Genomic DNA, 14,219 nt, shown 5'->3' on the forward strand with positions numbered 1-14,219 from the left:
CGGCCTGCGGGCTGCATGTTTGAAGCCTCTGGTCTAGTTGGTTTGCATTCCCCTCCCATCTGTTGGAAAGGAAGGAAATCTTTCTTTTCTCCCTTTTTGCAATTGGAAGCTCAGAACCATTGCTTTTGTCCCTGCCCAGCTTGAAGGGGAGGGAAGCGAAAGGAGCTGTTTTGCCTTCCTGTTTTGCAGTTTTACTGTGTAGCTGTTTTGCTGAGGGGTGGGGTGAAAATAAGATAAACGTAAATGTGCTGCTTCCCAGATTGATGAAGTTTAATTTTGATTCAGTTCTATGCACTCTCACTCCCTTTTGCATGTTTATTTTTGGCTTGTTGCTGGAGCCATTTACCCAGCTATGAAATGATTCTTTCACAGCTTCTTGTGTGTCAAGAAGCGGTGATGTTTATATTATCTTAAGTGAGCGAGATGCTTTGGTTGTTGATGCGCTCTTCATCATCAGCCCACAGTTCCTTCATTCCCAGTGTCCTCTGCGACTCCTGAGGAGCGACACAAACAGCTTTATTTATACTTGTGTGCTTTTTGTTTTGTTTTGTTTGTTTTCAGCCAATTTAGCTTTTGTTTTCTGTTAGTGGTACCCAATGTACTTGAAACACTTTCAGGTTTCAAAGTCCCAGTTAGAAAAGTCTTGTCAGTAGCTGTTCTAAATATTGATATTTTAGGCAGAGTCTTCCTCCAATTGCTGTTTGAAGAATTCTTGCTCAAAGTCTGTTGTTCTTGGTAATCTTAGCAATAGCTGCTGCAGATTGTTTCCAGACCTCCAGTACTCACGCCTCTGTGCAGATGTCTTATCTCCCAGGTGAGAACAGGACCCATAGCTGAGAAACTGGGGGGGGGGTAATGGAGAGAAACACCTTGGCATAGCAGTTTTGCAGTTCTAGGGCAGTGGTGGCGAACCTATGGCACGGGTGCCAGAGGTGGCACTCAGAGCCCTCTCTGTGGGCACGCGTGCCATCGCCCTAGCCAAGCCCAGACCATCATTAAAGTATCGAATTCTCTGCCAAATAATTTTCAGTAAATGAAAGCATTTGGGATTGCTTTCCTTTCTTTGTTTGGATCATCTTAAGTTAATGTATGAGTTGTTTTTTTCTAAAGTAAAACCTCAGTATTCAGGTTAAATTGTCGTGTTGGCACTTTGCGATAAATAAGTGAGTTTTGGGTCGCAGTTTGGGCACTCAGTCTCTAAAAGGTTCGCTATCACTGTTCTAGGGAGACAGCAAAGCATAAGAGGCTTATCAAGCATCTGGTGGGTGGCTATCCATAGTTCGGGTGGGTTATGCAAGTTGTTTACTTTGTAGTATTTTTCTGAAGACTGAAGACACCAAGGAAATGTAGTTATGAGAGAGTTAGAAAATAACATAGATCTGAAATTATCTAACAGGCTTCAGGGCCTCATAGTCACCTCACATCTCTTGCTCCCTGCCTCAGCAGCCTGGGTGCTTTGGTCCTCCTCCCCATCAGTAAACTCTATCTCCTCCTGGCTTGGCACAAGGGGACGGAGGCCTGGGTCATTGGGCCCCAGGGTCTTGGACAAGCATCCCACTGAGGGAGATGGGGTGGCCATGTTGGCATAGGCGCCTCTCTCTCTGTAGACCTTGGCCAGGCTGCCCTAGCCTGGTGTCCCCTTCTGCCTCTCCTGCGTCTGTTAGGAATGTGACTCATCCACCTATTGCCAGTGCTGTATGCTAGGGTAGCACTACATTGGTGAAGGCAGTATGCTCGGTGACACTGGGCACACATCAGTACGGTCCAACTATCAAACAACACCTGCTTGGATCGCTTATGCCTCGACAGGGTGGCCCTGTGTGAGGAGCTTGGGCCACCTTTCTAAGGCCAAGCTCCCCCCCACAACCCCTGTCCTACAGAAGGTCCTGCTCTCCCTCAGATTTCTGGCCACCAGATTCTTACAAGAGGTCATGGCTGAGGGCCTGGAGGTGTCCCAGTCCTCAGTGAACTGCTGTCTGCACAGGTTCCTAAATGCTATGCTAGGCCACTTACAGGAGTCTGTGTTCTTCCTCACAGAAGCTGGCACCCATTCGGGCAGGGTTCATGGCAGTTGCAGGCTTCCTGAACTTAGTGGGTGCTGTCGACTGCACCCACATTGCCCTTATTGCCCTCTGGAAGGAGCCACAGGTGTACCGAAACTGCCATACAGCCTGAATGTCCAGGTGACCTTTGATCACCAGGGCATTTTCACAGACCTCGTGGGTAAGTTTCTGGGTAGTGTCCATGATGATGCACAGATCTTTGTGGCATCTGGCCTTCCCTCCCTTTTGGCCTCCTGGCCTGAGGGCAAAGGGTCAATAGCCTGGATAGGGGGGCAGGGGACCAGGGTGGGGCCTGCAGTCTTGACAAGTGTCATTCCTTCCATGCTAGGTCACTGTGGATACCCCTCTTCCCTTATTTGCTGATGCCATATCCCAAAGACAAGCTGTCAGCTGCGCAGCCTACAACCAAGCCCACCGCCAGACATTCATGGTCACTGAACAGGCATTTGGTCAGCTGAAGATGCAATTCTGTTGCCTCCACCATATGGGAGGGCAGTCACCAAACTGTTATCTGTGCTGTGCTTCACTACATTGCCATCTGGCAATGGCTGCTGTCACCCCTCTTGGGGGGTTGTTGGAGGGACCCTGGGTTGGGGGTGAAGGATGATGTACAGTCAGAGGTGGCAGCGGCGAGGCGGGATGTTAGAAAGCACAATAAATGCGAGTGGGAATGGGAACACATATGGCACAGGAGGTGCCCTGCCAATCAAATGCCTTTTGGGGTGCTTGTCCCTTTGGCACCCTTGGACATGACACTCCTGGAGGCTGAGAGAAAAGCCTCCCATGGCTCCCTCCAGAACTTTTCCTCCTCTGACTTTAACTTTTGTTTCCCCTGAAAAGGGGATGGGGGCAATGGTGACTTCAGAGCTAGGAATTCTCACATTTAGAAAACAACAGATATTCTGCTGCATCCTTATGTAGATTTGTTTCTGGTAGAAAATGACATCTGCACAACCAGAAATTTTTCTGAGTGTTCAGCCACTCTGATTAAGGACCAGGGTCATTGAAGAAACAGCACATCTGTATGGATGAATGATCATGTTGCTATGCCTGGCACCCACCTCTGAAAGGTTGGGTGTTCCTAGCTCTGAGTGCACTGGGCCCCAGGATAAATAGCGGCCGTGTGGAACCTGGTACTCCAGCCACAGCAGCCACACTTTTCATTATGATCATAATTTTTCCAAGCGTGGCCAGCAAGAAGTCTGACATGCAGTAGCCAAGGCACTGTTCTTTTTTATTTCCTTTTCCCTATGCAGCCCAAACTCTACTGCTTTTTCTTGGTCTTTCCTTTGATTGGCCCTTACGGGCCTCTATAGGTCAAGACCCCCCCGAAATGGACAAACCTTGCATTTTGCAGCCGCAAGACAGCCATCTTTTGAAAAAAGTGGCAGCAGCTCATTACTCATGGGCCGCTCACCACCTGCTTGACCCCCATGCTAATGATAAACAGTATCAGGATTAGGCAACATTACAGAAATTTATTTGTAGTTCCTGAAATCCCTCCTGTTTGATAAGATGCGTCGCTATAACCACATCCTGATCTGAACTGTTCCTCTCCGCTGCAGTCCCAATGCCAATAATCCCACTCATCGTTTGATTGCCACTCTCTAGACCTAGTGTGCTGTCCATAGATGCTGTTTATTAATAGCTAGGAGCACCCTGTTCAGGGGCTGACAGAATTGGATCCCTTGTTCCAATCAACCTGAGATTTTGTGGGTTATTTCCAGGAGAGGCACCAGCTGCTCTGCTGGAAGTTTGAAGCTTATACCTTTGGAAACAACCCCCTCCCCACCACCCTAATGCACAACCCACACACAGAGACACAGTTGTGGAAAACAACACTTTATTGAATGGCTAATGGGAAACGTTTCCTTGTAAATGGATGTAAAGTTGAGGTCGAGTGGCTGTTGAAATTAATGCATCTTTAATTAAAATACATACCAGATGACCAGCATAAATGGGGATTTCTTCCACTAGTTGCATCCCAGAAGAAGAGATTGGATTTATACCCTTCCCTTCACTTGGAGTCTCAGAGTGGCTTACAAACTCCTTTCCCTTCCCCTCCCCACAACAGACACCCTGTGAGGTAGTGGGGCTGAGAGAGCTCTAACAGAAACTGCTCTTTTTCAAGAACACCTCTGACAGAAGTATGGCTTGTCCATGCTAATTCAGCAGCTGTGAGTGGAGGAGTGGGGAATCAAACCCGGTTCTCCCAGATTAGAGTCCGCACACTTAACCACTATACCAAACTGGTTCTTGACCAGTTAATCAGTTTAATGGTGAGATTTGAGAGTTGAGGAGAGTTCTATTTTTAAGCCTATTTTGTTTCTGGTATGTTACGATAATACAGATGGAAAAAGAAACTGTTAGGGATAATTTTTTTAAAATGTCCTTTTTCTCATAACAAGTAGAATGCCCTTGCTTTTAAAATTGTAAGTAGTTTCCACTTAATTTAATCTCCTCAAAAGTCATCTCTGCACAGATTTGTATGTTCTCTGCCTTCCCAATAATTATTCAATTTCGCTGTTTAAGTGTATGGAAATTCAGCATAAAATATCCTGTCAGCTGATATATGTGAGAAAACAAGAAATGCTTTATTATGGCAGGGGGAAGAATATAACAAATTACAGCTGATACAGGCTTTTTCAATTTGATTATATAAGAAACTCTGTTTTAACCAACAAATAATATTTCCATTTGAGTTCCAGGAGCAATGATAGACAAGAAAAATATGAAATGTTTCTGCTTTGTTGTCATTAACATCCACCAGTTTCCTAGCTAGTGTGGGAGGCTGACTAGCACTAGTCCACACACTGAGGTTGCTGCAACAATAAACAGGAGTCTTATGGCACCTTAAATATTAACAAATTTATATTCTGCTGTGAGCTTTATTGGACTCCGTATGTGCATTTGTTTGCTATTGAGCATACAAGTCACCCTTCAATTAGAAAAAGGTACTTGTTTAGGGCTGGGTCTGAAAGCATGTCATAGCTCTGTAGGCAGACTCAGGTGGTTAGCCATGTTGGTCTGAAGTACTAGAACAAAGTTTGAGTCCAGTGGCACCTTTAAGACCATCAAAGTTTAATTCTGGTATGAGCACATGAAAGCTTATACCCAGAATTAAACTTTGTTGGTCTTAAAGGTGCCACTGGACTCAAACTTTGTTCTATAGCTCTGTATGGAAATTCATACAGTTTACTTAATTGTTCCTCAATCTGATACTCAAGTATGTTTTCTGGTGCAAACATTTTGTGATTGGCTCAGCTCCCCTTAGCCCAGCTCTGTGCTGTACTGCTCCAACCTGTCCCATTGTGTCTTAGAATCCCAGCAACCTAATTGAAAAGATAGATAATTGAACAATCATATGCACAGGAAGTGATGCATGGTTCCCCTCCATACCAGAGTATTTTTCAACTTCTGTATTCTTCGAGTGGAAGGGGAGAGGTATGCTGTACTGCTCCAACCTGTCCCATTGTGTCTTAGAATCCCAGCAACCTAATTGAAAAGATAGATAATTGAACAATCATATGCACAGGAAGTGATGCATGGTTCCCCTCCATACCAGAGTATTTTTCAGCTTCTGCATTCTTCGAGTGGAAGGGGAGAGGTAAGGATATCTGCTCCACTGATGAGAATCCTTTCCATCAGTGGAAGTGATATGTGGAATTCACGTGGTGGAGTGCCTCGTTGCAGTAATGGCGATGCTTGGAATAGTGGGGAGATGTTGAAATGTGCATCTTTCTCTCTCCTTAAATGATAGCCTGACGCATCCCAGAGGCATGGATGGGCAGCTGTATTTCAAAATGAAAACATGTTTTTGGTGCATGGAGGATTTGTTGGATCCTAAGGTGGCTTTCTGCTAGCAGAAGACATTTCTACTCACAAGGGCAGAGGTGGTCTGTGATTTTTGGTGGATTTTTTACTCAAGGTTCAGCTCTCCCCATGCAGCATCACACACTGTTCTCAAGAGTTTACCATCCCTCAGGAGCAACTTTTGGGGGTAGCATGGGAGTTTGTGGCAGAGGGGAAGACAAGAAGTATACGGATCTGTGAATGGATTAGAGTTCACAGATCATAGGATCTAACTTACTGTGGGGGGGGGCACAGGAGTTTAGTATGCATGGAGTTGGTTGGTAGGACATGGATATATAGATGTATTGTCGAAGATCTTTGTTTGAGCTAACACATGTTTGAAACCCTCTTGGTTCATTATTACTAGGATTTCTGTTGCTGAGTCATGGCAGACAGAAGACCAGAGAAGTCATGTGAACAAGCATGTGAATCACTCAGACAGCAGGATTATGAAGTGGCCGTGAAGCACTGCACGGAGGCTCTCTTTTCCCTCAGCCAGTATCCTCCCACTTGCTTCCCGGAAGCATGTCAGGCTGAAATCAACCGCATCAAAATTGAAAGTCTTCTCTATAGAATTGCTTCCTCTTTGCAACTCGTGAGTGTGTTTACAGTTGAACTGAATGTAGAATATAGTCTGATTTTATTGTTCATTTAAACGTGGAGATACCTACAAAGCAAGCATTTCTTTGCGGTTTTATATGTTTACCATTTGGCTTTATAATTAGAGTGTCTACTATACTTGCTTCTCATGCTCTTAGGTTTCTTAGCTGCCCTGTTTTGGGAGATAAAAGATCATACTCTGGTTTTTCTTCTTTGGTCTGCCTATTTAAAATAGTGGTTATGTTGTGCCTTTGTGAGAGGGCTATTAGTTCAGAGAGGTAGATTAATTACTTTGGTGTACCATTAGTCTAATGCAGCAGTTCTCACACTTTAGCAGCCTCAGGACCCTCAATTTTATTTATTTATTTATTTTTGCAGACTGCCAATCTTCTCCTCCTCTTATTGGTCCTCATGACTCACTGAACAGTCCCTTTGCATTGGGAATTAAAGTGAAAACCAGTTCACTTATATATTTTATTTATTTATTCAAATATATACCCTGCCCTCCCAGCAAAGACCAGCTCAGGGCAGCTTACATAAAATCAACAGAAAACATTTAAAACGGTATTTAAGCCTGTCAGTGTCAAAAACAGGAAATTTGATGTCAGTTACAAATGCCTCTCTCTTACAAAATCTTCTTAATAAATAAATAAGCACTGTGCCATAACTTGTTTATGAATTATCATTTTTGAAAAAAATACTGATTACAAACAAATAAAAACATATAGCTTATATAAAACATACAATAAGACTGATCACTGTTCGTACCAATATATTTCATTCATGCATACATGGAGGCTATCTTGGTTCAATATTTCACTGAGTTACAGGAATTCACAAGGAACTGAGTAATCTTAAGTGGATCATCCACAACCATCACACTTGTTCAATGAGGAAAAGCAGAAATGGTAAAGAAGAGTGCTTGTGCAGTAAACTGTGGAGACTCCTCCAGAAGATCTAGGCCCATGTGGATTCCACCTCATGAACTTTGTAGCCCCTTGTACTGTGGACTGGAGTGTGCCATTCTCTCTTACTCAAAGAACACCTCAGGGAAGCCCAGCAATGTTCCTGCAGCCTTCTACAATCACCAATTTCCTGTCATGCCCAAGTTTCATATTGCTGACAGACTCTTCCTCCAAACAACAGTATCTGATTCTTCAGGTTTATTATTAGGAGTATTCCTGTCATGCCCAAGTTTCATATTGCTGGCAGACTCTTCCGCCAAACAACAGTATCTGATTCTTCAGTTTTATTATTAGGAGTAACTATGATGGCTATATCTTTTTAGTGTCTTTCAACTAAGAATTCTAGGGCAAAGCTATTGCTTCCCCGCAGCAAATCAGCACGTTTTCTGGCTAGTGCTCTGAGATAATCTGGGAGCTAGATGAGCGCAGGAAATGACCAATCTGTGAACTCTGCCTTCTGAAAGAGGAGGAAGCCAATTCTGTCCCTTTCCCCTGAGACAGAGCCTCTGCTCCATTTCTAAAAAATTGAGAGGGTTCAATTGTCATGTTAGGTGCATGGGCGTGAGAACAATGTGTCCTCTGTTCATACAGATAACTTGTGGACACTCTGGAGTATCCTTACAGTCATCCCTAGACCCTAGTTTGAGAAACACTGGATGAATGATTAGTGAATTAGTGATGATGTTCTCATTGAAAAATACTGTGGACATGCTGAAGTTATTGAAGGGAGGAAGTAGGAAGCTGTCCAACTAGCCTCTAGGTACAAAATTAAATCTCAAGACTAGCTCCATAGAACAACTTGCACGGTTTAGGCTACTGATGTTTAGGTCTGTAATGGGGGAAAGTATTTAAAGCATCCAGTAGTTACTTATCAAATGACAGTAAACATACGAGAAACTTAAAAAATATAGCTTACAGGATGCTTCTTCTTAAAGAAGTGATTTCACCCAATGGCTTGTGCTCTCTCTCTCCTTCCCTCCCTTCTCACTCCAGCACAGCCAGGGACAACCACCTGTGGGGCCAGTCAGGCAAGGATGGGTTGGCAGCTGGAGGCCCAGGCCTCCTCACCCGGCCCACTTGCTTCCCATCCAGCAGCAGCATCCTCACCATCCTGCTTGCCTCCTGCCCAGACCAGTGGTGGTGGAGCTCGGCACTGCACCACCAGTCATGTGATTTTTTTTTCTAGTGTTGATAATGGCCAAATAATCTGCCTTGTAATGGGGAGGAAAATGGACATCCCTGCCCCCCCTTCCAACATCCCCTTTTTACTCCACATCCTCTGTTATCTCAACCTTGGAGGTGAGCAAGCTAGTTGTAGAGAAAAAAAGAGTAGACTCTGTCATTAACATTGTAGCCCCCCACCCCATAGCAAGTTGGCCACACTCCTTTCTCCATAGCCAATCTCTTGGGCCGTCATGCTCGCTGCCTTGTGCTAGAGATGTGCTAGAGTGCAAAAGCCAAGGGGGAAGAAAAGGGCATGCAGACTTTCCTGTTGTAGGTGCCTACTCATGTCTCTGCTGGTTGGCTCAGAGTAGGCTCTACAGTCAGGGTTGGCAACTCTCTTTAACAGAGGCTTAGCAGTTTGATTTGCAGCAAATACCAAGCGACTTGATTTACCTCCACATGCCATGAAATTTTTCACCCTGTCTGTATCCACCTATTATGCCTCTATTAAAAATACAGGATGTTTTTTCTACAGGCCAGTTGGCCAGAGTGCCTTTTACTTCCCTCATTGCATTCTGCCAAGCAGCAATGTTGGAACTGGAGACTCCTTTTACTGCACTGTTGCAGTGAGAAGCCTCAGCATCACGATGATTATATATCAAGGTTGTGAAGATGTAGGGGCTCTGTGTTTGAAGCTGGGTCAACAAATGCTGCTGAATGATGGGTGTTGGGGGCAGTTATGTATCAAATGGACAGCAAGGTAATTAAACAGAAAAGAGTAGTATATTTAATGCTAGTATCCATATCTTTAGTATTATTGTATATGTGTGGTTGGTGGGGCAAGATGCAGAGCATACAGGGCCGGCCCGAGGTTTTTTTGCACCCTAGGCGGGGCTACCTTCTGGCACCCTCCCGTGCACGGCAACTAATTATGGAGTTGCCAACCTCCAGGCGGGGCCTGGAGAGGAAGAACGTGCACCACACCTTGGCTACTTCTCTGCACATGCTGGGGGACACTCTGCTCCCATGATGTCCCCTGCCACTGTCGGAATGAGGGTCGCTGCATCTGATCTGCCTTGGGATGGGAATCCGTTTGGCTGGCCCCAGGTGGGAGAGAGAGATGCCGCCCCCCCACCCGCCCCCCTGGGCGGCCCTACCTGCCGGCAGGAGGAGACTGAGTGCCAGGCCCAGCATCACCCAGGCGGGCAGCTGGGAAGGTCTCATCCTGGACGCCTCTCCGGCTGCCTTGGCGCCTCTCCTGCTTGCCCTCCCTGCAGCCTTGGCACTGCCTCCTGAGTGGCTCCATGGTTGTGCCGACAAGCCCCCCCCATCCACCTTCCCGCGGGAGCCAATGTGGAGGGCGCCCACACATACATCATCAGTCTCCGGGAGAAGCCCAGCTGCCTGGCTTGCCCTGCCCCAAGGCCTTTGCCCACGGAGTTCCCACTTCTCTCCCCCGGATGGACCCAGCCTGCCGGGCTTGGCACATCAGCGGGCTCCCTTCCCTCATGCAGCCTTGCTGCCGGTTGTGTTGGGGAGCCACTGGGGACGGGGTCAGGTCACCTCCAGCTCTGCTGTGGCTTGCTCCGCTGCGGCTTGCCTCCCACGTGGAGCTGTCACCACCTCCTCCTTCCTTGGCCCGCCCGCTCCAGACGGCGCAGCGCAGTGAGACTCCCCCGCTGGCAGGCAGATTGATGTCGCTCGCCTTTCATCTGACCAGTGGTGGTGGCGCTCGGGGGAGGGGAGGCGAGGAAGAGGAGAAGGCTTTTGGTGGGGGGCTTTTGGCGAGGGGCTGCTGTTTGGCGCCCCTAAGGGCTGGCGCGCTCTAGGCGAACGCCTAGTTCACCTAGTGAGCGAGCCGGCCCTGAGAGCATACAATAGTCATGTGACTGTTTTAGTTGGTGGGAATTGTGAATCTGGTTCTCCATGAGCCTCTGTATCCCCGTCAAAATGTAATAGCCATGGAATAATTTCTTAAAGATACTTTGTATTAAATACCATTCAGCAGAATATAACACAAACACTAATGGGACATGTTTTCCTAAACACCATCTCAGTGGGACATGTGAGTCTAAATTCCTCATACCCTTAGAGATTCTGTTGGTGTCCACATGTATTAATTTTTGGGGGTGGGGTGGGAAACAGTTTTAGGGGTATTTTTGCTGAAAAATGTAACTTTCTCTTTATAAAAATGTGTTCAGAGTAATTTCTCCTTAAGCAGGTGAGAGGCAAAGATTTACTTCTTTCAGTCATACCTGCTGTTTCTAATCATTAATTTTTGTTTTTTGCAGAAAAACTATGGAAAAGCTGATGAAGACTGTAGGCATGGTATGCAGATTTAATTATTTCTTACAATCTGTAGCAATATTATCTGTTGCCCCAGTACCCAAGTGAAGACTTGAGACAACACTGTGGATCTAACTAGTTTATTTAAATTTATTCAAATCTGCTGATCTGCACCATCAAATTAATTATGCTGATATATAATTGAGGGCAAGCTGTGCGAGACAGCCTGTTCTTGGCTGCCTTTGTTCTGGCAAATCCAATCTAGCAACAAATTTGCCAGCCTGGTTTATCCTTGCCTACACATAAAGTGCTGAGGGGGTACATCCTCATCCCCTTACCCTGATGCACTGTTAAGCCATTACCAGGTTTGGGAAGATGTTGCTCAGCACCAAAGGATTTTCTTCCCAAGCCTCATCCCACCATCCAGCAAGTGATGGTCTACCATGTCTGATGGCTCAGGGTCCTCACTGCTTATCCCTACCTAAACAAGCAACCCCACCTTATCCCTGCCAAACCCCTTGTTCCACCTGCAAACTATAACTTCATGCAGGCCCTGACGTAGATCAGCTAAGTGCAAGTCGCATCCCTCTGTAGAGAGATGGATCCCATCATCCCTAAAAAGACAAGGCAGATTAAATCTAATTGCCTGATGTAAGCCCCACCACCATCCAAAACAGCCCTATGGACAGCTAAATCTAATTTGTGCCATGCTCTTTCAATCCTTGGGGGCTTAATTGGCCTTGGGATATGATATTATCCCATTCTTTAATTTAATTTTCAGGTTAGGAAATTGGGTGTGGGTGCAATTAGTCAGATATTTGGGCTTATTTATACAGAACTGTCCTGATGAAATAGTTAGGCTGCAAGCTTGTAATTGTTAGTTTGGTTACAGTGAAAGATTAACACACAAACATTTAAATTGGCAAGGGCCAATTTCAATTGTTGTGAATCTTTTATTTTAGATTATTTTGGTTATAGCATGTTACTGTAATAGGTAGTGATAAAATATTTCATCAACAAATGCAGTTTTTGTTTATTAAACTACAATATGCTTCAGCGTATCAGGTATTTCTTTTGTGATTTTGGTAACATGCATATCTTTTTACATTTAATAATTACATTTAATATCATTATTAATCAATTACATTTCTTTATTTGACATCTTATAGATAGTAAATTCTAACTTAAATCTGCCCGTCTGTCAGTGGAAGGCATGTATGTTTTCTGCGGTTGCCCTTTGCCAGCCGTCTCTTTTGACCCCTATAAAGGTGATACCTGGGGTTGAAGGAACCAGCTCCTACAAAAGCCATGCAAAGTCACACCCTCCTCCCTTGTACGAAAGCATGCCTGCACTGAGGGGAGAGGGGAAGTAGTGATTTCAGTCCCACCCCCTGGTCGTACAACTTTTGGTTTACTGCTCTCTGTAGCCATACACTCCTTTCTTGTTCTCTTCTTCCCCTCTCTTACAGGGTTTGCATGCTTATTGATTTTTTCATCCCCACCCCTGCTTGCTTTTTCTGGTTTTCCTCCCACAGGCCATTCTGCAGCTTCCTTTCATGGTTGCTCTCTTTTATTCCTAGTCCCTGATAGACCTCTCCTTATATGAGAACATCTTTTGCCATTGTAAATCCCAAATATACTGCAAGTAGGTTCCTTAAAATACTGTCAATGCCTAGCACATTTCAAGGGTTAATCCAATTAGTTGGGGGAAAAGTTAAGCCAAAAGAACTGATTCTATAAATGCTGGCATTAAACTGAAAGAAGGTGATTTTACCAAATTTGCTAGCTGCTTTTCAAGAATTGTAAAATGGTGTGCAACAATAATTTCCGCAGTCATAAAACTATTAAAGGACATTAAAACAGTACAAAAAACTTGGGAGATACTGAGCTGTGGAGAAGCAGAAGTAGCAAAAGGGACTCTTGAAGCCTTTGCCTTGTCTGAAGCCCTACTTGAAGTGAAAGAATACACTGCCTGTACACACTCAGAATTCGAGAGAGGTTATTTTCTCTCCTTTTGGAACAGGCACTGGGGAAGGGGGCAGGACTGAAACGGATTTGTGCTGCTTCTCTCCTTCTCTAAGGCCTGATGTGACATGTGAGAATAATCTTTTCTCTCCTAAATTTTCTGTGTGTCAGGGTGGGAGAAGAGGAAAGGTAACAGAAAGCAATGACTAGTTGTTAACCTTAGCTTAGGGTTGCTAGACTGCTCGGTACGGGTGGGGGTCTCCCACTTTCATGTGCTCCTTCCCCCAAAATCACCCCCTCTTACTGGCAGGAACCCGGAAATCATCTTGATGTGCCTACAAAGCCCAGAAGTGATGTAGGCGTGTTGGGCAATGCTCTGGTTTTGGGGCAAAACTCTATGATCTGAAGCAAATTCTACCATATAGTTTTGCCCAGAAAACCAGAGCATCACCCCCAACGTGCCTACATAACTTCCTGTTTACGTATACATGTCGCGATGCTCCTCCCCACTTTCGGAAAGGTCCTCTCCCTCCCCTGCTGGCAACCCTACCCTAGCTATATTCACAGGATTTTGCAGAGGTGACATTAAAAAAACTGATTGTGCCTTCTTTACTTATACTGATTTTATGCAAATTTTGATCATCACCCTCCTCTAAACATGGAAAAGTCACATTGATTTCAGTGGGAGAGTTTAGTATGTGCACTGACTGGATGGTGCTCTGCGTTTTTTATGTAAATGTATTGTGATTATCAATTGGGAGAGGGACTGACCAAAGAAGGCCAAAGCAGTGCTTTGCTGCGTGTAACCCTCCATCTCCAACATTTGTTCTTATGTTTGCTCATATTGCTGAATTTTGCTAATTCCTGTATTAAATCATCAAGAACAGGAAATTCATGTTCTGACAATTCTTTATTGAATTTTGTATGATCAATTTAAGACAGTGCAGATATTAAAAACAGCTTACAACAGTGATTTCATTAGGCCTGTTTTGACATAAATATGTTGCTGACAACTGTGTTCAGGTAAAATTTACTGAGAATGTCATCTGCACATGTTTTTTTGAAATGAATACAAATTATATGAATTAATTTCAGTCGAATAGTGGAAATGCCATTTGTGACAACAGGACCCATGCAGAAAAAGTTCCTTAAGATTTGTCTCTTTGGAGTACAGTGTTACATTTACATTTACATTCAAAAGAGAGCTAGAAAGTGTGATATGGATTAGAAGGAACAAAGAGAAAATGTAGGAAACTGGAGCGTAGAAGGAACATTTTACATTCACAGCATCTCCAACAGTGAATTTAACTTTTACTTGTTTAAA

At 44.7% G+C, this 14,219-nt stretch overlaps 1 protein-coding gene across 1 annotated transcript in view; it reads left to right on the forward strand.

Moving 5' to 3' along the window:
- Window positions 1-6,300: 6,300 nt before the first annotated feature.
- LOC107119568 (probable helicase with zinc finger domain) overlaps window positions 6,301-14,219 on the forward strand; it is a gene marked incomplete at its 3' end in the record, with an annotated part of 135,928 nt that continues 128,009 nt past the window's right edge. The window contains exons 1-2 of the mRNA XM_015422077.1: window positions 6,301-6,510; window positions 10,936-10,972. Coding sequence (XP_015277563.1) covers window positions 6,301-6,510; window positions 10,936-10,972 — 247 coding nt within the window. The remainder of the gene's footprint in view (window positions 6,511-10,935; window positions 10,973-14,219) is intronic.

Source organism: Gekko japonicus, unplaced genomic scaffold, assembly GCF_001447785.1.
Source record: "Gekko japonicus isolate JY-2015 unplaced genomic scaffold, Gekko_japonicus_V1.1 scaffold196, whole genome shotgun sequence".
Taxonomy (NCBI): domain Eukaryota; kingdom Metazoa; phylum Chordata; class Lepidosauria; order Squamata; family Gekkonidae; genus Gekko; species Gekko japonicus.